The sequence below is a fragment of the Tympanuchus pallidicinctus genome, unplaced genomic scaffold (assembly GCF_026119805.1).
Source record: "Tympanuchus pallidicinctus isolate F22 unplaced genomic scaffold, pur_lepc_1.0 scaffold14, whole genome shotgun sequence".
Classification (NCBI taxonomy): domain Eukaryota; kingdom Metazoa; phylum Chordata; class Aves; order Galliformes; family Phasianidae; genus Tympanuchus; species Tympanuchus pallidicinctus.
Window position 1 is genome coordinate 13,450,601 of NW_026294659.1, and position 26,303 is coordinate 13,476,903.

Sequence of the window (26,303 nt, forward strand, 5' to 3'; positions counted from 1 at the left end):
GGCCGCCCTTAACACAGCTTTTCTCTCCAGTTCCAGGCCCTCCTGCTGGTGTTAAAGCAGCTGCATCTTCAGCCTCCACCGTCTTCGTGTCCTGGCTCCCTCCCCTCAAGCTCAATGGCATCATCCGGAAATACACCGTGTTCTGCTCACACCCCTACCCCACGGTGAGTCCCACAGCACAACCATAGAAGGGCTATACTCACCTGCAGAACTAAAAACGTGTGTTGGCTCAGTGCTGCTCTTAATTTGTTTTGTTTCCTTCAACAAAGATTAAAAGGGGATTCTGGGGCTAAGGGAGTGATTGAGGGCTGGTTATGTTTTTTCCCACATACTGACCTTTGGTAGTACACAAAATATAGTGCAGAACAGTGACTGAGAAAATGTTTCAAACATACGATCAGCCCTATTATAGCTGGAAATGTGTATTTATTTACCTAATTGCCTAATCTGAGTTGTGTTTTCATGTTACTTCCCTTTTTGGCTTGCGTATTCTTGTGTGGAAGAGCATAATGGCTTGTGAACAACATATTCGCTTGTGAGTGAGCTGATTTGTGCCCAGGAGTATTTGCTTATTCTGGGTTTACATGCTATTACTTTCTGAGAATGCAATGAGAAAAACGGAATTATTATCAGGTATTTTTTTCTCTTTACGAGTCACAAAAGAACCCAGTTATCTTTAAGTAAAGGGAAGAATTGTTCCTTTTAACTAGCAAGTGAACTAATTTTGCAGTTACTTGAGGAGAGATGGGACAAAACTACGTGTCCACTGATGACTACGCTGGAACTTTCACATCCTGCTGTGAGCGGGTCTTATTAGCCACTTCAGAACCTAAGGGCTGGAGACTGTTGCTTCATTCATGCTTTAGGACTGCTGGTTCCTAACTCTTTATTTAATAACTGTAGCCATGCAAACAAATATCTCTTGACTATGCACTTTAAGTGTAAAGTGGCCACGAATTTTTCCATCATGCTGGGATCTGATCAGAGCAGGGAGCAAACACTTCTCAGGGGATGGGATGAACACCAGGTGGTGCTGCTGGCTTTGCTAGCCGCTTACAAGACAACGCTGCAGCGTTTCTTCCCGAGGCTTCTTTGCTAGCAGTATTTTTTTGTATGTTTACATCATCAGGAAAATAAGCATCCACTACTACGCATTTTTTATCCAGTTTTGTGCTGTCTTCTACGGAATTACCTTTTCATGATTGTTTATTTTATGAGTAATTTTAGAGTACCTCAGAACAAAATAATTTTATGAATGATGACAAGAATACTTCCTTTTTTTTGCTGGTCTTAGCTTTTACTGAATTTTACTTTTATCTTTGTGATATTGATTATAGGTGATGAAGGCATCAGAGTATACTGTAGTTCACAATAGAAGTGATAGTCGGTTTTCATTAATTACTGATAGGTAAATATAATTATCCTATCTCTGAGCATAAAGGGTTGTGTGTGCATGTGTATGTACATACAATTATATATCTATGGAGGCAGTCCCCTGTTTCACTTATTTACTTATTATTGATCTTATTGACTTATTATTCACTTATTATTAATCTGTTTTGTAGATCAATATAAATGATGGCTTACAGAGCTCATCTTCTGTATCAGTTCTGTGTTTTGAGCAAGGCAATGATCGTATGCTGTTTGTTTCTGAAGCCAGGTTGGACATTTCTAAATAAGTGCAAGACTGCAGAACACATTTAATATAAGACATGACAGCTTCATTTCTAACAAAGTGCTTGGCTATCTTACACCTAATAAATGATTGTTATTTTTTTAAATTATTATTTAAAACTAGCTTTGAAGTGGAACAAGCCTGCTGCAGAGGTGTTTAAATGCTAGCACTCCTTGGCTGGTGTGGTCTGTATATGCCAAGGAAGATCGTATATGATTCATTGTTGATGGAGACAAGTAGTTGACAGAGGAAACAGTCTTACATAAAGTTGTGGAGGGGAATAAATAGAAAACCTCTTTCTTTATCAGTTCTTCTGCCACCATAAGCTGTAAGTGCTGTAGTGGATGTATAAAGCTGTTTTTCCTTAAAAGACTTCTTCAGTTGCAAAATAATTTTGCTAAATATCTGCCATTTAAAGAGAAAGGCAAACAGTTTTTAAGTAGAAGTGAAGTGAAACAGCAACAGCAAAGGGAAGTTAGCAGAGTGCATTTTATGAACAGTTTGTGGATACTGAGATTTCAATACAGTACACTTCAGACAAAGTTTTTAGACTAACAGAATGGTTGAAATTCCTTTACATAATGCTGCTTTGATATTTAAGTCACCAAAAGGAAAGTTAACCAAAAGTTTACTGTGTTGGTCATACTGTGCACATTTTTACTACAAAGCACTACCTTCATAGGATGCTGAGTTACTCACAGATGAAGATTTGCAGACTCTTGCACAGTTCAGTTTGGTTTGTAAGAGCAGAAGCTGCTAAAACTGATGCCTCTGCACAGAAGGATGCAGACATTTTCTGTTTAATTATTTTGAATCCCAATTACTGTATTTGCCTGGGAGGGTTCAAACAGCAAATATGACTAATGTGTGAAAATTAGAAATTATTCTCTGCTGCAATCTACTCTTTAGGCAAGATAAAGGGCAAACAGGGATCCAATGTCATACTGTTTAATTATGTTGTCTATATTATTGTAGAACTATATCATGCAGAACTTTTTTATTTTGGAAATATATAAAAATACAAATATATGAGCACTTACACATTCATTTACAAGTTGACAGCTAGCCCTAAGTGCTAATTGAGTTAGATTTCTATTTCAAGCCCTGGCCTGAACAGAGTGACTTAATAGGTTTTTCATTCTTCACATTTAACAAAACATACCAGAATTTAGGTTGAAAATGTTATCCTCTGTGCCAACTCTTAGCCCACTTTCCTGCAGTACTTTTAACTCACTTCTTCCAAAGTCTATGTTCAGCTCCTCTCAGGAGCTGTCTTCTCATGGTACCATGTTGGCCACATTCCCTGCAGTGGTGCTTGTCCTGGGTGTCCCCATATCACTGTGATCAGGCCTGATGTAGTACACTATATAAGGAGAAATTAGTGGAATTAGATTAAATAAAATTTAGAAGACAGAAAAGTTTTAGAGAAGATTGCTGTGACACAAAGCATCCAATGGCTTGCTAGCCTGGAAACTGCATGTTAGTAGAACTGCACTACAGAAGAGTAATAAATGGAGACTTTTTCCCTCCCAATGATTTTCTTTTTCAGGGTGCTGTCTTCCATTCATATTAAGATACAGAGTAAGATGACCTTGCAGTCGCTGTCTGATTTCCTGATAGTAAAAGCTAAAGGCAGAGCTTGTTTAGACAACCATGCACAGAAAGTGTTTAGATATGAAAGACATACAATCTACCGATGACTTAAAATGCCACAGGAGTTTTATTGGAGTCTTTCTTGCTGTATGAGAAAACATCTTGGTGATGTTTTAATGTGTTTCTTATTCTCAGAACTGCACACTGCCTATGTCAGCATTTGGTTTCAGTTGCTTTGTTATATGTATTTTCTATGGAACTGGATAGCCATTTTTAAATTTTCTTAGAATAGTAGAATAATTTTGACTGGAAGATACTACTGTGGTTCACCTATTCCAACTCTCTTCTCAAAGCAAGTTTAATCACATCAGGCTGCTCAGAGGCCTTACTCATGTTGAAATTGCTTCAAGAATGGCTTGGCTCTAGCATCTAATCAGGTACATGTAGAGAGCAGTAAGTCTCTCCCTGATCTTTCTCTTCTTAAGGCTGACAGACCCAGCTGGCACAGCTTGTCACTGTATTTCTTTACTGTGCTCGAGACTCCTGACTGTTCCATGACAACCCTGTTTTGTGCTTTCTCCATTATGTTCGTGTATTTTTTTTTCCTGGAGACCCAAAACAGGGCGCAGTACTTAGATGCAGTCTCAAAAGTGTAAAGTATAGAGTGGAGGGGAAGGATCACTGACCTGAATCAACTTACCTATACTCTTATAAAAGCAGAGTTGCTAACAGCAGACCACCTTTTATGCAGAGCTTTTCCTTTTCTAACCTTATCCCTACAAACTTAGACAGTGTTTATCTTCCTCCCAAGTAGCCTGTCCCAGCATTCACCTTCTTGCGTGATCATTTTTGTGTTTGAGCTCAATGTGATTGTGTGGCCTTCTGCCAATCTTACTTGACTTCTCATACTTTGCAAAAGACCATTCTTGCATTCTGAGTAGGTTGTATGTGGAGATTAGCCAGATGTCCTGAGTCCCTTTATTCTCGAGGACATCTGAGAGGATCATTCCTCTCAGAATCTTAAAATCTAGCCTCTTGATTGCCTCAGGCAAAGTGATTGTAGATCTTCACATCTTCAGTCAGTTCTTCCTTATCTGTCGGCAACAAGTTTTGTAAAGTATCTCCACCAGTCAGCTTGCAAATCATCTTCAAAAGAAAAGGTCTTCAGTACTCTCCAGAAATCTCTGGTTATTTGCTTCTAATTGTATTGCCCATCGAGCAGGCTATTGTCCCCCACTCCTATTCCCATCTGGAATACTGCACCCAGGTCTGGAGCCCCCAGCACAAGTAGGATGCAAAGCTGTTGAGATGGTTTCTCTTCATTTTTAAAGATTTGAATAAAGCTCATGTAAAGCAGTGCAAAAATAATTATAAGCAGGAAATGATCTGTTACTCCATAAAGTCTTCGGTAGTTAAATGTATGCTGGAAGTCTCTAAAAGAGAGGGAAAGGTTACTCTCAGAAGAGGGCTAAGCAGATAGAGTTACTTTGAATTGAAGTTTATTTAGAGTTAGAATCTGTGAGGTTGAATTTAAAATGCATGTTCATTGATTTATATTCTACCAATAGTATTTATCACCGTGCCTGTACAGTACTTTTCACAGCATGAAGATATTTATGCTTATTAATTCTTGTTCTTTATATAGCATAGAGCTATTCTATATTTTGTGGAGTTATTTTGAAAAATCTACTTGGAATAGTATTTGAAATATGTCTTTTTTAATATACCACATGTACTGTTTACAGCTTTTTCATAGTTATTTCACAGATTTGTTACCACTTCCCAAATATAGCACATTCATTCTTTTAACTGCTTTGCCAACTTCACATTTTATGCCATGGAGCAGAACTCAAGAGAGACATGACTGAGTATAAATTAATTCTGCTGCTGTGCTGCTTGATGCAATTTTTTAAAGGTCTCCTTGCAAATCCCTACTAAAACAAATTTGATATTGATCTTTTTCATAAAACTCTGGTTTGGTCTCACTACCTAGGCTCACCTACACGTATGTCAATATAGTCCAACAGTTAAGCCTTGGCATCAGTTGCTACTTATTTCAGCAGGTGTGGATTCATCATATTCCCTTCTGTATTGTACAACAGACAAAGGACCTGTGACCAAAAGGCACAACACAATTGGTGATTTGATTGAAATGCTCTGGACAAACTTAGTGACCATCAAAAGAAGCAGTAACACACAGCTAGCAGCCCAGCAGTCAGTCTCCCGCCCTTACTGTGGTCACCTGCTTGTGACAACACATCCTCCTTCCCTGATCATGACCTGGGGGAGGCAGATGGACTCACGGGCTCCTGTGGATTGCTGCAAAGGGACAAGCATGTGATGTACCTCTGTTGTTCCTAAGCAATAGAACTCCTGATATGAGCTACCTGAAGGTCTGGGCGGTGGGCTGTCTTACAGGCCTAGCTCCTTTGCTGTTACCAAAATCTCTGTCCTGCATTTTCCAATGTTTCAGTTCAGAATTTAAGAAAAGAAACAAAAATACTTAAACGGAAGCTGTATTCTTTTTTGCACACAGCTTTTGTTAACAACAGTTAGTTTCAGTAACATTGAGTGAGGAACAGATGTCATGTTTCATGTTTCAAAACATGAGCCAAATAGCAAAAACCAAGGAGAAACTATTACATGGCCTAAATGGTGCCCAGTCTAACTGAAATTGTGGACTTGGCTGTTGCTGGCAGCTCTGACAATCTGTCCATCTGTGAAAGGAAGCAAGGCAAAAGTCAGCAAATTTGTTGTCATAACCCCAAGAAAAAAGTCTGCATGCAGAGTTTCACATTTTTAGGGAGTTCATCAAGGGCACACTCACAAGTCACCTTTGTTCAGAGACACAGAACCTGAATCTTTATATATACGGTAATGTATGGATTTTATATTAAACCAATTCACCTCTAGTTAGAAACCGTTTGTTTTGACCCCCTTTACTAGACTTATCAATCAAAGAGACTCTAAAACATTGTTTCCAGGAGCAATGAACGTATGAGGTAGAGCAGGGTGGTCAGTTCCATGATATTGTTGTGCAAGATAGAAGTCTCTGTATTTTGACCTTGAAGAACTAAAAATCTAATTACAGCAGTGATTCCATTACCAGAGGTCAGGTTGAAAAGCAGTGTGGACTCCTGGGGTTAAGGCGCTCAAAACACTTCCTGGCTCTCTCCCATTTGGCAATGAAGATAAGTCTATGGGGAGCATATTTCTTGAAATAAAACTGATCAGGCAATTGCAGTTTCAGAGACAGATAAAGATAGAAATAAAACTGATCAGTGCACTATGAGAGGTAATGAAACCAGTTTTTCCGTACTGAAGGCAAGAAAGAGCAGTGCAGATATCTTTCAAATCCAATTAATTCAGTGATTTTGTTAGTAATCCAGATAATGAAATGTTGAGTGTTCCTATAAAATTTGCAGAACTTTAAAGACTGGGAGGGATTTCAGGTGCACAAAAGGCAGAAGTAGATTCAAAATATCTTGATAAATAGGAAAATTGGTCTGGGAAAAAAAAAAACAACAGATAAAATATAGTGTAGGTAGTAGTACAAATAAGTGAGTGCTATGAATAACCAAATAAAATGATCATGGGCAGAAATCAATTTGTTAGATTCTTCACGAGAAGATTTGAGGTAATTTCATATCACAGAATGAACTTTAGCTAGCATTGATTCTGTGATTCTGTAATTATATTCCTGTTGTGAAAAGCCAAATGCCAACTCTGGGATTGTTGAGTATGCTACTTGAGAAGGCTGTGGACCAATGGTAGACAGTACAAATTATAATGACATGTTATTAGCAAAAAATTTGATTTCTTGGAAACGTTGAAAACACTGGTGTTATTAAGCCATAAAAAGATAAGTATACTGGTGAGGAAAACAGTGACAAATCTTTGTGCAGATTAAAGACTGATGAAAGAATGAAGGTTATAAACTATTTTGTGTCCCTAATAGACTGGAAAAGATAGAGGCTTATACTGCAGCAGAAAACTCAAACTAGATTTTAAGAAAGCTTTCTAATAAGTTAAGGACTAAGACAACTCATGCAGTTTAGGGAGTTGCAAAGTCTCCACTTGTAGGTCTTCATAATCAGGTTGAACGAACACTTGTCTAACACTGCTCAGGTATAGTAAAATTTGGCTTAGAGAAGGAGCATAGACTTGGGTGAAATCTGAAGGTCCTTCCAGGCATGATTCTATATTCTTATTTTATACCCAAATTTGTAGAGAAAGCACACAGGCCATTCTAGGTAGTAGAATTTTCATGATGAGGCAGCTTATGTGCTCTCTTGCTTCACAAATCAAATTACTTATCTGCTTTTCTTGCTTTTCACTCTCGTCTCCACATGGCTTTCACAGATCACTTCCAAGTTTCCTCACAACTTGGAAAGAGCAGAGATCTTAAGTGCATCTATCTTGCATCAGAAATTGCACAGACATAGTTATAAACAAGATACAGCCTTTCTTTGCCCGAAAAATCTTTCAGTGCACAGTAAATTTTGCCTGCTACCTTTATTCCTTCATGTCTCTCTTGAGTTCTGCTCTATGGCATGAAACATAAAGCTGGCAAAGGAAAATCCCTCTTTTCTTGAAAACTGTTGAAAAATGTACTTTTCTAGCACACAGTTTTGAAGATTTTCCAGCCTGAGATAAAAAGTACAGACAAAAAGTCTGATTTTAGGCACATTGCTTATTTATTTGCTTTCTAAAGGAGTAAGAAATGCCAGGAGATGGCATACTGTTTCAAAGCATGCGAAGCATTGAACAGGAATACCAGTGATATTGCATCAGAATGAAACAGTGCTACCTGCAGTGTCTGTTTCTCAGAAACGCTTACTGTTTCCTGGTCTGAGAAACAGATTTACTGCAATCTGATAAAGGACTTTGATTTCATTCTATTTTGCACAGCCTTTGCTGGACTTTTAGAGTTTGTGCCTTCTTGGTGCTTCTTAGACAATGAACTGAAGCCATAGGAAAAGAAAAATCACCCTACTATAAATTAAATTTTAAAAAAGCAGCTGAAAAAAATCCCTTGAGCAAGCATGTTATTGCTTTTGGAATAATGCAGCAGTAAATGCTAGACACTGGCACATACAAAGGTCAATATATGACAAGGTGACATTCCTTTAAAAAATTTCTTACTTCAATTGTTTAATCTTCTCTTTGCTGACAAAGCTCCAATTTTTTTTTTTTTTTTTTTTTTTTTTTGTGTGTGTGTGTGTGTGTGTGTAATGAAAGTCTCTGGCATGCTAATCTAATTGAAATGACAGGCAAAAGTTAAAAGTATAATTGATTTTTTTTGTCACCGGAGCATCTCCAAGTACTTAACCAGGAATGTTAGCTGAGGAAACAGAAGGTGTATGTTAATCAATTAGAAACCAAAATCTTTTGCATTAGCAGTTTGTTTTAAGAAAATAAGAATTACTTATTTAGTGAAAATTTATTTTCTAGATTCAATTAATAAATTAGTTCCATGAATAATTGAATTCATATTTGAAAGAGCTGCAGTTGCAAATGTATGAATGATGCTGAGTTTGTGGAGGAGAAAGAAAGGAATTGAAGACAAGGTATAAAAAAATGCAATAGAGAAGCTAATTCTATGATTCTTGTGCTTTTGGAGCTCCAGGGAAAGTGAACTCCTCTGCTTTGAGACAATTCTACCTTTTCTCCTAGCTATCCACATTATAAAGACATTGGTTGTTTATTCAGCTTTTGCTGTTACTTCAAGTCTCAGAGCAGAGCTTAGTCACAGTGCTATAGTTTCAAGGTTTTCCTTTTCCACTTACCATCTCTCATTATTCCTTACCTAAAATCTCAAACCACTCTGCTCCAAGCTGTATTTAGCAACTGTATACCAGGTACATGTATGATGTCCTAGCTTCTACCATGACAGAGAAGAGCTTGACAGTGAGGCATTTCAAGCAAGAAATCTGCAGTATTAGTACTGGCTTGCTAAGTCAACAATATGCCTTTCATAAATCATGGGTGTCAAGGAAAAGACAATGTAAATTTAACTGAACTGATGCTCATTATAACGAAATTTTGGCAATAAGGAAGTCTTTAATGGTTTGCCGTTCCTAACTGCTGTATTCATGTTTCATCTTACTAGTATTTTAGGAGTAGCTTTTGCTCAATGACTGCATTAATGAGTGGACTTAGCCTAGCGTGTTTGACTTTCAAATTAATCCTAGGAAATGCTGCCTCATGAATATTAAAACTCAGCCTCCTGTGCCATGATCAATACATTAACTTTTATGTATGACCTCATGAAGATCCAAGTTGCCAAGCCACAGGCATTTGTCCAATATTCTCATGTAAATGTCAAGACAGATGATTTTCAAAACCTGCTGTAATATTTCACATAATAATAGAAGTGTCTGCCTGCACTGACCTCTTCATATCAGAAGTGGAAACCCAAGCAAATGCTTACTAAATGGAACAAACTGACTTGGCATTTTGACAGGAGAAATCAGATCGGGTAGAAAGTATGGTGAGGTCCTTATTTGGACTTCTGTTGAAGATAGGTAACTGTGAGTCTGAGCAAACCAATTTCCCCAGAAAAGTTAGCTTCTGTGGAAGAAACATAGTGTTGCAGAAACAGAGGTACACATTTGTGTGAAAGCCAGTATGTTAAGCATTCCAACAGTCAGTCACATTATCTCTATGGAGTGTTTTTCATCTTACTTTAGTTGTGTTCAACACAGACAGCTGTCCCCAAGCTAGCTATGTTTACACTTCTAGAGTTGATGGGAAAAAATAGGTGTGTCTAGGTCATGATTCATCCCACTGCAATGTGTCCCAAATAAGCTAGAAGAACTCTGACTTAGAAGTACAAGTTCTTTTGCGTGGTCTCTGAAGGGAGAAGATTTAGGCTAGCATAAATCACTACGGATTTCAAAAGGAAATCAGATGAATTCCACCCTCCCCTGGCCTAAGGAGATGCCAGCTCAAGAACATGATGACCTTTTCATTAGCTGAAACTGGCAACAATTTCATATTGGAGAGGTGTTTGACAAAATCTCAGAAAAATATTTTATTTCTTTAGAATTCACTTTGAAGGACTATGTATTCCAGTGCTTTCAGGTCAAACTACTTTTTGAAATGCTAATCAGCTGAAATTAGCCTTTACCACCGGCAGATATTTGTATATCAAAGACATTCTGTGCACACCTTCTGTCAGTCTGAATCAAGTTTAGATTATGCCAGTGCATTATTTCTAATGCAGATTCCTAGTGAAAATTTTCTTTTCCTTGTCATTAACACTCTAATTATTTTTAGCCTGGTGTTGTATAGCTATTGTCATGGCATAGGAAAGTGAATCTTTTTTCACTTAATCTTCTACTGGCTAGTAACCACTCTGTTTTCTCAAACAAGAATCACAAAACCCATGTCAGAAATAAAAATGGCTAGAGTGATGCAATGCTGCTCAGGGTAGATAAAGTTACCTTTCTTTTCTTCTAAAGAAGTAGAGTAACCTGTGGAGCATAGGTTGAGGTGTACAAACTCTATATCCCATTGAGAAATCTATACAAATCCCAACCTAAATAACTGTAATTTGAAAATACAATATGGGCCCAAATTCCCTGAATATAAATTGATTGCAGCGACTTATTGTGTCTTCCCTGTTTATTGCCATCTGCCATCTGCTTCAAGCAATTGATAGTCATTCCAATTACCACGGAGTAACAGGATTTGTAGCACTCAGCTCAGCGGACTTTCACCAAATATCGTTTATTTTAGTTTGGAAACATTTATCTCTTCCATCACAGGTAATCAGCGAGTTTGAAGCCTCTCCCGACTCATTTTCCTACAGAATCCCCAACCTGAGTCGGAATCGCCAGTACAGCGTCTGGGTGGTAGCAGTGACAGCTGCAGGAAGAGGCAACAGCAGCGAGATTATCACCGTAGAGCCACTAGCAAAAGGTATGATGACAGTGCTTTTTAAACCAATCCGGAACTTTCCAATGCTAATTACTGCTGTATTGACACGTGGCTTCTGTATGTCTCATTGCTTACTAAGAGTGGGATTTGTGAGGAGTAACTTCAGGTTTTTTGCAGTTTTTTCCAAAAGTTAGGTGATAACTCTCAGCTAATTACCCAAGGTTTTGCTGTAGTCAGCAGAGAGAGGAAGAATGATGTGCTCCTCTAGGGAGTAATTTATCCCACCTACCTTAGAAGGAAATAAATTGCATTTTGAAGCAATGCTTTTATACTTTTGTTGAGTACAGAGAGTTTGAAGAGTTTTCTCTCCACTTTCAGAATGTGTCTCTTTTTTTTTTTGTCACATAAGGTAAACTCCTTATAATCCTTCTCCTTACTAATCTCTTGTGTACTCTACAGATACTGTCTTGTGTGTCAAGTGGCCTGATTAACATACCTAAATTCTAAACAATTGTTTTCAACTTGCATTAGCTTTGATTTTTGCTGCTTCTATTTCAGATTTAAAGAGGGGACAACATGCCTCAATTATTGCATATTTTTTCCAGCTGTATTAGTTGTTCTAAAAAAAGATATTACTTGGGCTCATGTAGTCTGCCTTACCTGTACTGTGAAGCATGATGCATGCAACACTCAAGCACCTTAGCTTAGAAATAGAAACCTAAATTTTTACATAGCAAGGTGAGAAGAGTCAGATCAACAGTCAGTCTCCACCTGGGATCTTCAGACTGGTCTTCTATTTTTTTCCCATTCAAATTAATAATTTGACAGTATCTACCAGTATCAACAGTGTAGTGCACAGATCTGTAGCGCTTCAAAAGTATATGCATCAATTTTAGAGTTTTGCAAGACTGCTAATGTTTCGGTCATATAGCTAATGATGTAATAACGTAAAATAAGATGTCTAGTGCTTTATGAAGATACCTACCTACATAACAGAACTTCAAACAAATGCCACCAACATGAAAGTAGTTTCTGCCTGGAAAAGAATGTTCTATTAGCATAGGGAAAATTGCTGTTTCTACCCACGCAAGTGGTAGTTAACCAATTTGATGATGGCAAATTAACTATCAGAACAATTGTCATGAATATCAGTAATAGCGGTTGGACAGTGTTATTTTAACACATGACATAGTACTGAGTACACAGAAGTCACAGAGTTCCTCAGACTTGTGATGGGAACTCACGTGTCCTCTGCCAATTCGCTAGGCCAAAGTTTTTATTGTATTGGATGGACATTTTTCTCAACTGTAGTAACTACAGAGTTTCTACTGTAGAAACAGTGAAAGATTAATCAGTGGTAATGTGGGGAGTGTCTAGCAGGGTAGACAGGTAAGATTTGGAACAAACAGGTAAATGTTTGCTCCCTAGGCCATTGCTGACCGGTTATTTTTGTCAGCTGCAAACTCACTTCTACTTCCTGCTTCTTTTGACATCCAACAGTTTTTGTATCTTCTTTCAGAAAATCTTTTCTGAGAAGAAGCTATGCAGTGTTAAGGGTCCTGTTGCATGGCTGAAGGCTATGAAAAGTCCAGGAGATCTGAAAAAATTTGGAGGTTTTCCTTGTAACACAATTGCATACAGCATACTGAACACTTGGGAGATCGCAGCTGAAATCTTAAGTGGTGGAACATAAAGAACATCAGATGAACACCTCAGAGAAATGGGCAAAGGTTTCAACATGTTCCTCCTTTGAGGTCATCTGTTACTAGGCAGTAATGAATGTGTAATGCTGAATAAATAGTCAACAAAAATAGAAGTAAAACATTAAAGCCTGAATAAGAGCAAAGCCGATTAACTAATACCGTACAATACTACTATAATAGGGCACAGACAAACCTGGAACTTTTCAAGGAACTCTGCATATAATGCACTGCAAGTTTTGTATTTCGATTTCTGTTTAAAAGAGGAGGAGGCATTCAGACAAGATAAATGCAAAACACTGCAGATTTTGTAGGTACCAAGATGAGCTGATCTGGTTATGATGAAATGTAGCATGTGACAGTTCTTGGTTTGCTAAAAATAGATGCACTACAAACTGATCTGCATGTATCTAACCTAATCAGGCAGTTATAGCCTGATTTTGCTAAAAGGAGTGCAAAGGGTTGCTATACAGCATGAACATCTGACAGGTCTTTATTGTGAAGTTGTTAGCTTTGTTTTTTCCCAGCTTATTTCACATTAACCATCCAAGTAATTATACCATCATGACAGCTCATGAGAGTTTACCTGGAATTGAATCATGTCAGCTTAATTATAACCCCCTTTAAGAGCCCCTCTGAGAACAATGAGAAAGTCTTGTTAGGGGATTGATGTGAAATGGCTAGTCCAATTTAAGTGAAAGTTTAATTCATGTCAACAATTCTTCCTTTTATGTCTCCATATCTCAGAACAGATTGTTATTCTCTGTAATTAACTGACAAAAGTAAGCACAACCAACCCCAACAAACGAAAAGTGACCATAGAGATGAAAATTCAGTCTCCTAAACTGACCATGTCCCATGACCATGTCCCTCCAAATTATTCTTCCTTCCTGACTTGCAAGTTGCATTTTTAGTCCATTAAATGTATCTGTAAGAAGGAAAACCTTGCAAGTGCTCGTTCCTCTTGTTTCCTGACCATGTCTGATGGAGAGTGGCATTTGCCAGCAACATGATAATAACAGAACCAGACCTATGTCAATCTGAACCTTTGGGGAGAACTCTGTCTTCAGTGTTGAATTTCATCTGTTCTTGCAGGCTGAGTATTAGCATTGAACAGACTTACCTCCTAGTCTGTGTTGCATTCTGTATTCAATATTTTTAAAGTACATCTGGGGCTGACATAGAATCACAGAACCACGGAATCATGAAGGTTGGAAAAGACAACTAAGCTTATTTAGTCCAACCATTAACTCATAACAGAATCACTGAATCACAGAATCACCTCAATGCCCACTAACATCGTCATAGAGCCATAGAATAATTGAGTTTGGAAAAGACCTGTAAGATCATCGAGTTCAACCCCAACCCACCCCCACCATGCCCACTGCCCACGTCCCTCAGTGCCACATCCACACGGTTCTTGAACAGTTCTGGGGATGGTGACTGCACCACCTCCCTGGACAGCCTGTGCCACTGCATCACCACTCTTTCTAAAGAGAATTTTTTCTAATATACAACCAGAAATGATACTACATAAACGTTATCACTCTGTTTCTTTAAAGATTCGGCATACTGGAGCATGCAGTATATTCTTCTGTGAGAAAGTAAAAGAAATTCCTGACCCATGCATTCGCTGACTGCTCTTTTATTTGGATGAAGCTGAGCCACAGTGACCTTCCATAACTTGTTTCCCCATGCAGTTTACCTTTAAAACTGTGTTTTGTTCTCCAGAGAAAAAAATAAAATGTAATAAAATAAAGAACACTAGGGCCTCTTGCAAAAAAATTCTGGCTGTTTCTTTTTCCATGACGATAAATGTAGGTAATTGGACTCATAATTTAAACAAATAAACACAGAGAAAACCTCATTAGCATGAAAGAGTGCAGTGTTCAGTGAAGGTACGTCTTTATCTTCAATTAATGACTGGCTAATTTGCAATAAATAGGAACAGACATGGTCCTAATCCAGTGCCATGCCATCTACTGTGATGCTGGTAGGCATTTGAGTTTTTTTGTTAAAAATGAGACAAGTCCAGCAGCTGAATTGCCTGCACACTATGTAAAGCTCTCTTAGCTCAAAACAGAAAGGTCTCTGAGAGTCAAGGTATTTTAACCTCATGAATACCTCTTAGCATTTCAAACCTATTGCTGCCAGATGAACTTCACTAGACATGTATGTTGTTTCTAGTTCTGTGTTTTTGTGAACCTGTTAGCAGTCTCAGAACATTATTAGAAGTTAAGCTATAAAGAAAATTGGAGTTAAGAATTTTCATGCTGTTTTGCCACCTCATTAAAAGTACTCAGTGTATGAAAGAAATGGATAATACATAAGAAACTGTGGATACTTTCACATAAATAGTCCTGTGTGCTTTTGAGTTATGGTCTGTGATCCTACTGCCGAGCTGTGCTGTGAAGTTTGTGTTGCTTGTTCACATCACAGTACAATGAAACACACAAGATACAAAAAGCAGGAATTGCAACATAAATGGGAGATGTGGTACAAAACCTATGATTTTATGAAGTGTTCACTGTTAAGATAACTTAAAAATTAATGAATATCACCACAAGTTTGGTAATAATGTGTCAAACCATGCTGAAGGCTTCAGTAGGATTTCTGTGTTATAAATGCTTTGTCCTAAAGTAACTGGCAGCAGTTGGAAATAAGTGTGTATTTTAAGAAACACTAGAGAGGTGGGAAAGACAGGGAGAAAAGGATTAATTGTTCATTTTAAATGAGAGTTCAGATTTCATGGTGCAGAGAGAATGTTTGCATGGAACAGGAATTCGAGTTTCTGACCACCATTTTTCTGAAAGCTGCTAGAAACAGATCAGATGTTTATAGATGTATTTTGTAGACAGTCACAGCTGACAGCATCTTCTGCTGCTTTTTAAAGATGACAGGAGTACTACTAGACATCTCCTGCAATACAAACCTGGGTCAATGAAGACAAACAAGTGTTCTAGCACTAATTTCAGCATTTCTCAATGTATCTGCAGTCTCTGGGTGGACTGAGCATTTTTTAGTTTCAATAACTAGTTAATTAGCCCATGGCTTGTGGCAGTATAGGCCTTCTTTTCTAAAAGAAAAAGCCTAAGGAGGACCACAGGAGAAAACATGTCTGTACCATCAGACTTAATGACTATCTACAACCTTAGCATTACTCTGGTGTGCTTCCACCTCATGGCAACAACTCCTTCCTGCAGAGGTCAACCACAAACTGCCAGGAGGGAGCCAGGGCTGTTCAGCTGCTGTTTTGACAGGCGTGATCATGTCAGTGTTTGGGAAAGTGTCATTGTGCCATTATATATCTTGGACTTCATTATCTTAAATCTTCAAAAGAGCTGCTTCTTACTGTTTCAGTTAAAATTGTGACCAGAGAAAAATCTCATGGAAAATTGAAGAGAACATAGGCAAAATCATCCGAATTGGTCATATAAATCATTTTTCATGAATGAAATTTTTCATTATGAAATCACTGAGTATCTCAAATCCCACTGCATACCACTGAAGTAATTTCCTTTCACTCTTCAAGGCCTGTTCTTTTATGCATGATTTTTAAACATATATATGTATAATTAGTAGAGATCAAATGTCCCAATTTTATTTGATCATGGCTCTCATTTTCATGTTTTTCTAATTGGTGCAAAATGGATTATGAAATGCAAGTTCTGATCAGTGTGCATGATTGAAGTAGATCAGGATTAAAAATACAGTATTTCATTTATGCATGTTCAGTATATGTCTTTAAATGTATATTTAAAGACCAAAAAGCAATTTATTTCTATCAAGAGTCATTCTAATGTAATAAAGCACACTGAAACTAACACAACTCTAGCATTTCTGTATATTATGCAGAAGTGACATATTGATGATATATTTAGTTAAATATGGCATGAATAGAACTGACTTAAGAGTCTGTTCACGTTTATGGACTTCAGATAGACTCGTTGCAGTGTACTAATATGTTACTACATAAAATTTGTTTTGCTTAATTTCATAGCTCTTGTAACAAGCCTACCCTCTTAAAGTTCATGAGAAAATTTCATCCTTAAAAAAAATAGCTTTGAATTCTCTAGCCCAAGGGGAACGCGTTAAAATAGAATTTTCACTAGGATTTGTTATTTAAAAAGAAATCGAGTGTTCACAATAAATAGAAAGGAAGAAGTACTTCCAGGCACTTCAGTAGAATCTCTGCTTTCTCAGAAAGCAAAAGAGATAACTTTCTATGTGTTGACATGTTGACATGTGTTGAACTCCTTCAGTCTGAAGGTCTTAAGCTAAAAATACACAATTAGCTCCACATTTTTCCATGAGTTCTTCTACAGAACATTTTCTTAGGAGAAGCTACTCTTCTGCATTTGAAGTTCAATGTTCTTTCATAGCATAGCTTCTACTGAGATGCCTGACAGATAATATGCATAAATGTTAATTTGGGGTTCTCTTTTAAGTCCAGTGTAAACTTACTAGACTCCAATTTTTGTTTGTTTGTTTGCTTGCTTTTAAAACAACAACAGAGAGTATGGTTGTTGATATTGTTCTGAAATCATTTCTACACACTTGAATAATTTTTTTAAAGCCATCTGAAGCTTCTCTATGCATTCAATCTGGTATTTTGCAGCAATATATAAGCTGCTCTGCAGTCAGTCTCGTTCACTTCTCGTAATTCCTATCTGCAAGAATGGTTCCAATTTGTCATTGCAAAAAAGGCTGAGCGCTCCTTGCTGGCTCCACTCCCTGACCAAAGTGATGGCAATGAGCCATCTTACCTTTAACTGACCTGGAAAAAAACACCAGTGCAATCTGAATCCTTTCTATAGAATCACATTTATACCACCCCACTGAACAGTGTGATTGCCATGCTCTCCCAGTTTATAGCTGGAAAGTGAAATTATCTGTACTTTTAGTCTCAGATGTTTACCAACACCACCCTGTGCCCATGCATAATATGTACTAGACTGTAAGATTACATAAATCGCCTCACCTAGGATGGTGTATTGGTGTAAGTACCAATTTGGCCTGGAAACAGCAGAGTGCACTGCTGGAGAGCCTCACAATACTCCATGATTTATGTAGAGTTAAGAGAAGTATGCTTACAGTAGGTAACCAGAATCACCAAAATAAACCAGGAAAGATAACAAGAAAATTGTGATCACAAGAACTCCTTAGAAATTACCTGTTTTAAGTGAAAAACAAGTTAAAGCAAGTTAAAACAAAGATAATTCCTGAGCCAATGAAAGCACAGATTAGAAATTTAGGACTAATTCCAATAACCTAAACCTGGCTGAAAAACTGAGACTACCTGCACTGTTATCCTCAAGTGTATAAGCATTAGTTTTCTAGTAATTTAAGTGACATCAAGACTTATTATAACAAAAGTTATGTATTACTCATTTAGCTTTTGTAAGATAGCTGTCTATTGTGGACACTTTTTCTGGAAGTTTCTGGAGAGAAGTATGTCTTTCACATAATTTTCATCCATAACATTGACAGTGAAACACGTAAGGATGATGGTTTTACTCTTTTCACTCCGCCAGGATTCTTTCACTCTTCATCTCTCTGCTAGTTGTTTGTCTTTTTACTTGTTCTGGGATAGCTGATATGAGTTAAATGGAGTTAGGTTCCTAAAAACTTTGAAAGAGATTGGTTTGTTTTCCAGTGTTTAGTTCTGGATATTTGTTTCCCTTCAGAAGCTGTATCTCATTTCAGTCTTTCTCACTCTCTCGTACTCAGCTCCTGCCAGGATTTTGACGTTCAGTGGCACAGTGACGACACCCTGGATGAAGGATATTGTCCTCCCTTGCAAAGCTGTTGGAGACCCAGCTCCAACAGTCAAATGGATGAAGGATAGGTAACCAGCAACTAAATGTATAGCTCAAGTAAATCCCATTTCCTTAAAATCCAGATGATGGTGAAGATGGTGATCTTCAATGACTGCATTAGGAAGAAAAAGGAGGTCATTTGTGGGTACCACATGAGAGCAGCAGAGGAAGAATTTAAAAATTCCATGAACTAGAGCTAATTGCCTGTGGTAATTAGAAAGCATTAAAAAGGAAGAAAAGTAAATATCCAAAATGTTAAATTGCAGAGACCTTTCTGTCTGAACTTCAGGGCTACAGAATTAATCTGAAAAAGCAAAATGTTTGATGTATTTAAATAACCTTTTGGAGTGCAGTCTGTAAGCATGTGTCTCATGAATACACCTTGTTTTCCCTTAGTCTGTTTTGATCTGTAGTTTCACAGTCTGATAGAGTCTCACATGGAAAAAGACATGGACACTATTATTTTCATCTAAGCACTGTGTAAGCAGTGATAATGTAGTGCTATGAGGCTGTTGATTGATACATGTAATTATTATTTTGTAAGGATAGACTTTGTAGGAAGGAATTTGCATTTTTATGAAAGAGTTGATAGTTAAGGAGTGATTTCTCAGTTTCACTCAAGCTTGGGCCAGGATATGTGTGTTCTTCAAATGGCAGGTGTTTCCCCGCAAAAAATATTTCTTTACTGTCTTTAATAAAGAGCACCGCTTCCCCACCCCCACACTCCATTTTCTTTCTTTCCATTCTTAGCTTCTTAAAAAAAAAATCCAATTCTGAGTATCTTTGATTGTAACTTCTTTAATGTATGCACTTTGCTTCCTGTGAGGTAGTAACGGGACACCCAGTCTAGTGATGATTGATGGGCGAAGAAGCATCTTTAGCAACGGCAGTTTTGTCATTCGGACTGTGAAAGCAGAAGACTCTGGATACTACAGCTGCGTGGCCAGTAACAACTGGGGATCAGATGAAATAATTTTGAACTTGCAGGTACAAGGTAAGAATTCATGTCAGAATTATTATACAGCTATTAATTGTTATGTGATGGTAGTGCATTGATATGCGTGTTTTGTAATACTAACATATTAGTATTTAATGTGCATTAATAAAAATGTTGTCCTTCCAAATTAATTAATTATATGATATACGTATTATACAATTATGAATTATGTTATATAGTATTCTGCAGATCATTCTGACTCAGCTACCAGCATTTTCTGCTATGGTAGATGTTTTGCTTTGGATGAAACAATTAACACGCTTGCAGTTAAATCTGCCTGCAAGCTTCTGTCAGATTGACAATTGAGTGTTTGCATTCAGTTATTTTCTCATTCTTCACAAGAATTGCCTTATGCTTTATTCCTATAAAAGTACATGCATTCATTTAAATATTGCAAATTTCAGAAAGAGCTGAAGGCCTTTTCTTTAGCTTCTAAGAAGCTATCAACAGAAATTTGCTCTGTACTGACACCTTGGCCAAAAAACTTCATTACTCTTGAGCAGAGTTTTATTGATGGAGAATGTGAGGAACCATTTAAAATGAAATGTCAGTATAAGGTCAACTAGCATGTAATGCCAACTATTCTATATGCCTGCTAAAATATATATAACTATTAGAATATATTAAAGTAGTTCAGTTAGAAGGGACATTCAGAGATTATGTAGTCCAACTACCTGAGCTCTTCAGGGCTAACCAAAAATTAAAGCATATTAATGAGGTTATTATTCAATTGCCTCTTGAACACTGACAAGCTTGGGCCATCAGCCTTCTCTCTAGGAAGCCTATTCAGATGTTTGACCACCCTCACAGTACAGAAATTTTTCCTAAAGAATTTTTTCCTAACAGTGTTGGCATGTATAAAAGTAATGACAATACAGGACTACACATTGACAGTAATATCAAATAGAGTACGTATATTCATATATCAAGAATTCACTGCTAAGGATATTTTTTTCCTCACTTACACCAAAGCAAAATTTGAAGAAATGCTCAGATGCTTAGTGTGCTTTAATTGGCTGCAATTGTCATACTACAGGTACAGGTACAACCACTAAGCTGGGAATTTTGGCTATACTGCAGCCAGTTATTCTAGTCTAAGCTTCTAGAGCAGATATATGGGAAGAGAGAAAGATTCTCTCAGCCACAGTGCAACTCTCTGCATAAACATGTCCACTAAGCCATGAAACAAATGCCATAGTATGTATTAACTTACCTACAATCCAAGAGAGGCTGAAGATGTTCTTTTGCAATGTTTGAAACATGACAGGGAATGGAAATGGAAAGCTTAAATTTATATTTCACTAACTATTTTTGAAATTGCATATCCTCGCTTTTATTGAACTGCAGTAACTAAAAGCAAATCAATATTACTTCCCAGAAGGGCAGAACAGAATGGCATTTAATATGTGAGACCACCATCTTTCATAGATAGAGTGAAGCTATGATGAAAGTTTTTACAATAAATCTTCCACAATGTAATGTGTGCAGTCCCTCTCCCTGGAATAAGCCAAGTCAGTCAGAATAATGGAACAAATCCGTCTAATGTAGGGAATTTTCCTTTAGAATATGAATTGTCCTTTTTGTTTCCGTCAGCATTGTTTAAGCCTGTAAAGGCAGTAAAGTGCAACTTCTTTTTAAGCTAGGCAATAGCTGTAAACCAACAGCCTCCAATTGATGTCAGCACTCATTGTTTTGCAATTTTATTACTTGACAAGGCACTGAAGTGAGAGTGCTTCTTGGAGTTTTACTTTGCTGGTCGAGGTAGAGGCGAAGTAAGGAATATGCTCTGGGAACAGACTGCTAGACATGACAGAGGCATCACACATTTGTGACATCCAGTCTGCCTTGCTCATTGAACAGTGGCTGGCAAGCAGGAACCATGGCGGTGAAACTGCCTTGACAAAACTGGTCACCAGCATCAACACCCCTTTCCCACTCTTGCAGTGACAGTGATCGTAAACTTCTTTGATGTCTCTTCTTCTGTGCTTTCCATCTCAACTAAACCATATCTCGTAGCTCCTCATCCAGGCGCCTCTTGAACACTGCCAGGGACGGTGACTCCACCACCTCCCTGGGCAGCCATTCCAGTGCCTGACCACTCTCTGAGAGAAGAAGTTTTTCCTCATGTCCAACCTAAACCTCCTCTGGTACAACTTGCAGCCATTTGCCCAGGTTCTGTTCGTTGCCTGGGAGAAAAGGCCAAACCCCTCTTCACCAGAACCTCCTTTCAGGAAGTTGTACAGTACAATGAGGTCTCCCCTGAGCCTCCTCTTCTCCAGACTGAACAATCCCAACTCCCTCAGCCGGTCCTCATAAGACTTGTGCTCCAGACCCCTCACCAGTTTTGTTGCCCTTCTCTGGACACGCTCCAGGACCTCAATGTCTTTCTTGTAGTGAGGGGCCCAAAACTGAACACAATACTCGAGGTGCGGCCTCACCAGTGCTGAGTACAGAGATGGATGATCACCTTTCTGCTCCTGCTGGCCACACTATTTCTAATGCAGGCCAGGATGCCGTTGGCCCTCTTGGCCACCTGGGCACACTGTTGGCTCATGTTCAGCCGAGCATCAACCAACACCCCCAGGTCCCTTTCTTCTTCACACTCATCCAGCCACTCATCCCCAAGCCTACAGCGCTGCTTGGAGTTGTTGCGGCCAAAATGCAGGACCCGACACTTGGCCTTGTTGAACCTCATCCCATCACCTCAGCCCAGTGATCCAGCTTATCTAGATCCCTTTGAAGGGCTCTCTACCCTCAGGCAGATCGACAGCACCTCCCAACTTGGTGTCATCTGCTATCTTACTGAAGGTACACTCAATCCTCTCATCTAGGTCATCAGTAAAGGTATTAAACAATACCAACCCCTGGGGGACACCACTTGTAACGGGTCGCCAGCTGGACTTTTCTCCATTCACCGCTGCCTACTGGGCACAGCCCTCTAGCCAGTTCCTTACCCAAAGAAGGGTATACCTGTCCAGGCCAGGGGCAGCCAGTTTCCCCAGGAGAACACAGTGAGAGATCATGTCAAAGGCTTTGCTGAAGTCTAGGTAGATTACATCAACACCTTTCCCTCGTCTACCAGTCTGGTCACCCAGTCATAGAAGGAGATGAGGTTGGTCAAGTACGACCTATCTTTCATGAACCCATGCTGGCTGGGCCTGATCCCCTGGACACCACGCACATGCTGTGTGATCTCACCCAAGATGATTTGCTCCATGACTTTCTCTGGTACTGAGGTCAGGCTGACAGGCCTGTAGTTCCCTGGATCCTCCTTACAGTCCTTCTTGTAGATGGGAGTCACATCAGCAAGCCTCCAACCTTCTGGGACCTCTCCAGATAACCAGGAGCACTGATAGATGGCTGAGAGCGGCTCAGCAGTCATCCCCGCCAGCTCCCTCAGCACCCAAGGGTGTAGGCTGTCCGGTCCTATGGACTTGTGACAGTCCAGATGAAGGAGGATCTCTCTGACTGTCTCCACCTGAATCGCTGGGGGTATATTCTGAGCAGCATCGCAGACTTCCAGGAATACCTAAATGATTCAGGCAGAAGACAAGAGTCAGCTTTCCAGGTTGTAACTGGGACATTAGTAAACACCTTTTACATGACAGACTCATGATAGTTTTGTAAGACTGGAAAGAAAGCTTGCTTCATTGTTTTCTGTCCTGGAGTGTTGAGCTCTGGAAACCCACCCACTTATCTTGATGGTCAATTGGATAATCAATCAGAGGTCTTTTAGGGTAAGCCTAAACTGTCTAATTTCCCTGATCCAGTCTCTGTCCCAACATACAATTTCACTTCTCCCTAGACTGAGTGCCTTGCTGGGATACAGCATGGCTCTTTATTTGAACTTTCACATTGAGTTCTACTCTGTGCTGAGGATGGAAGGTAATATCTGTCTTACTGCTGCGCCTTGTCAGCAGCTGGTTCTGGGAATCATGAGGATCTTAGTTGACACACCGCCATAATGTTTATGAGGAGCAACAGAACTGAAATGTTTACAGATTTGTTCAGCTTCACATCTACACCTGCAAAAACTCTTGCTAGGCAATTTTTCTTTTGCCCATAATTGCTTGCAAAGGCAATCATGAATGTGGTACAATTTGCGAGTGGACACCTATTTCCTACTGCTAAGAATTCAGCTTCTCCATAAAACAGATATGAGTAATAATGGGGAAAAAAATGGTTGAGTAGTTCATAGCACTTAAAAGGATGTTTGATAAGCCAGGTAAGTAGGAGAAAATCAAGAGTTAAGAACTGAAAGACAAAACTGTGTAGAATTTTAAATACAAAAAATGAGAACTTGTCTGCTCTGTCTTAACCAAGGATCTCATTTAAACAGACACTTTGACAGAAATCATGTACATTTTTTCTCAACTCAAAACAGTTATTTGATAAATGACTGTCAGATGGGATTAAGATCACATCTAATAACCTGAATCTGTTTTCTGTTTTTAAATATTTCCCATTTAGTTCCACCAGACCAGCCAAGACTTACTGTTTCCAAAACTACATCTTCCTCTATCACTCTTTCCTGGATACCTGGAGACAATGGTGGCAGTTCCATCCGAGGTAATATAATTCAGGTTAATTGTAGCTTCTTCCTAAATTGTCAGATGTTAATAGGATAAGCATAGAGTTATGAATGGCCACAAAAACAAACAAACAAACAACAGCAAAACAAAAAAAAGCAACCAATGATCAGTATTGCTGTCATCATTTAATTTGCACTATTGTAGTGATAAAAGCTTTCAGTAAGTAGCAGTTTCTCTTTGTGCTGGTATAGTCACAGCTTTAATCACTTTCTTCCAGTGTATCCTCATCTGTTATGACAGTTACTCTCTCTGATTTTCCAGACATGTAATCTCTAACCATTCATTTTTGAGGGTCCAGGTTTATCATCTGGTCTTTGACGCTCATTGAAGGGTATTTAGAAATGTCTATCCTTTTCCCTTTGAAGCTATCATAAAAATGGTATTTAAGTAGTTATAAGAGTAGGCAGTATGTATATTGCTTGATGTCTCTTAGTCAGGGAAGAACTGTATGTCTTCCTGTGCTCAGGAGTTTTCTAGTTTTATGAGGTCTTTAAAATGACTTGTCGTATTTCCTGTGGAATTTGTGATTCGTGTCTGGCTTATCGTTGCTATTTGTGCTTTGCCTGTAGGCTATATTTTGCAGTATTCGGAAGATAACAGTGAGCAGTGGGGCAGTTTTCCCATTAGTCCTAGTGAGAGGTCCTACCGCTTAGAAACATTGAAATGTGGCACTTGGTACAAGTTTACTTTAACTGCACAGAATGGAGTGGGACCAGGACGCATCAGTGAGATCATTGAGGCCAAAACACTTGGAAAAGGTATGTTGATTTGCATCCCATTTGCTTACCTAAAGCTCCTGCCTCCTGCTATAGATCTTGGTTTGATTAGATGACAGGTTTGAATTTTTAAATACTGGCTTTGGAAACATTTCCACTGTGTCCATGTTTTGATAGAACAGGCTGTCACTGCAGAACTTGAATTGCGTATTAGCTGGTCTTCTTTCCTTGTATCATAAATAATTTTGTTCTAAAATGGATTGCTAGATATTTGGGAAGCCAGTGTCTCTCTTATCACAGGCTATAGCAATTCCAACTATTCCTATTCCCAAGAGGAACTTTTACACTACTTCAAGAGTTTATTTGTCTGAGTGCTGAAGGAAGATGGGAGGTACATTTATGAGGTGTATATTAAAGCAATCTCATTTCTTCTCCAAGCTGGTATTACAAGAGTCATCCAGTTGAACAGAATAAGCGTAAAAAATACAGAAGTTTGCATAAAATACTGTAAGGCTAAATAGCCAAAATGTATGGAGTAACTCAGTAACTTAAGTAACTTAAGTAACTCAGAAGTGGGTGTCATGGTCATTGTTGCTGAGGGTAGTTCCGCATGAATGTGCATCACATTATGAACAGATTTGGCAACAGACTCAGTTAGAGCTGTGCTGTTTCCACAGAGTGGAGTAGCTTTGCACATTGCCCTAAAGATCAGCTCATCTTGCATCTCTTCACATCAGTTGTAAGAAATATTCTGATGTGGTTTACCATGAAAGGTGTGTCTATGCTCTATGCTGTTCATCATCTCACCTGTGCAGTTGCAGATCTCCAAGGTGTCACAGCAAGGTGGAAATTTTTCTCAACACCCCCTGGCATAAGGAAGAGCAAATATACAGCAAATACAGTTGGTGTGATTTGCTGAATCTCAGAAGAGACAGCAGATCACTTCTGTACATGCTGAGATTATCATTAGTCAGGGAGAATGATCCACTGACACACAGAGAAGTAGTTCGACGTTCCAGATTTTTTTTACCTGAAATGTAAGAGTAAGGGGAGGTTTATGTTTCAGATTACAATAGTTCATAAAAAAACAAATTTCTCAGCCTTTTGATTTTTTCTGGAATTAGATATAAACACCCATGTTACATCTAGAGATTAAATGGAGTATTATGATTTCGAATGTTGAAATTATCATTATACATGTGATTGCTGTAGAAGCAGCTCTAAACTAAACTATTAACAGAACCAAATAAAATAGTTCATATTACACAGCAGTTGATTCTTGTAGAAATTATGAATAAGTATACATTTTGATACAGCTCATCAAGGC

The 26,303-nt window shown here is 38.5% G+C and overlaps 1 protein-coding gene across 3 annotated transcripts in view; it reads left to right on the forward strand.

Moving 5' to 3' along the window:
* Positions 1 to 26,303, forward strand: part of DSCAM (DS cell adhesion molecule) — a 461,893-nt gene that overhangs the window by 389,981 nt on the left and 45,609 nt on the right. For 2 of the 3 annotated variants that reach the window (XM_052674351.1, XM_052674352.1), the window contains exons 20-25: positions 31 to 164; positions 11,041 to 11,194; positions 18,583 to 18,700; positions 19,502 to 19,665; positions 24,139 to 24,237; positions 24,830 to 25,018. In XM_052674351.1, coding sequence (XP_052530311.1) covers positions 31 to 164; positions 11,041 to 11,194; positions 18,583 to 18,700; positions 19,502 to 19,665; positions 24,139 to 24,237; positions 24,830 to 25,018 — 858 coding nt within the window. Of the gene's footprint in view, positions 1 to 30; positions 165 to 11,040; positions 11,195 to 18,582; positions 18,701 to 19,497; positions 19,666 to 24,138; positions 24,238 to 24,829; positions 25,019 to 26,303 lie in introns of those variants that run through there. The other variant, XM_052674353.1, reaches the window with a different exon arrangement.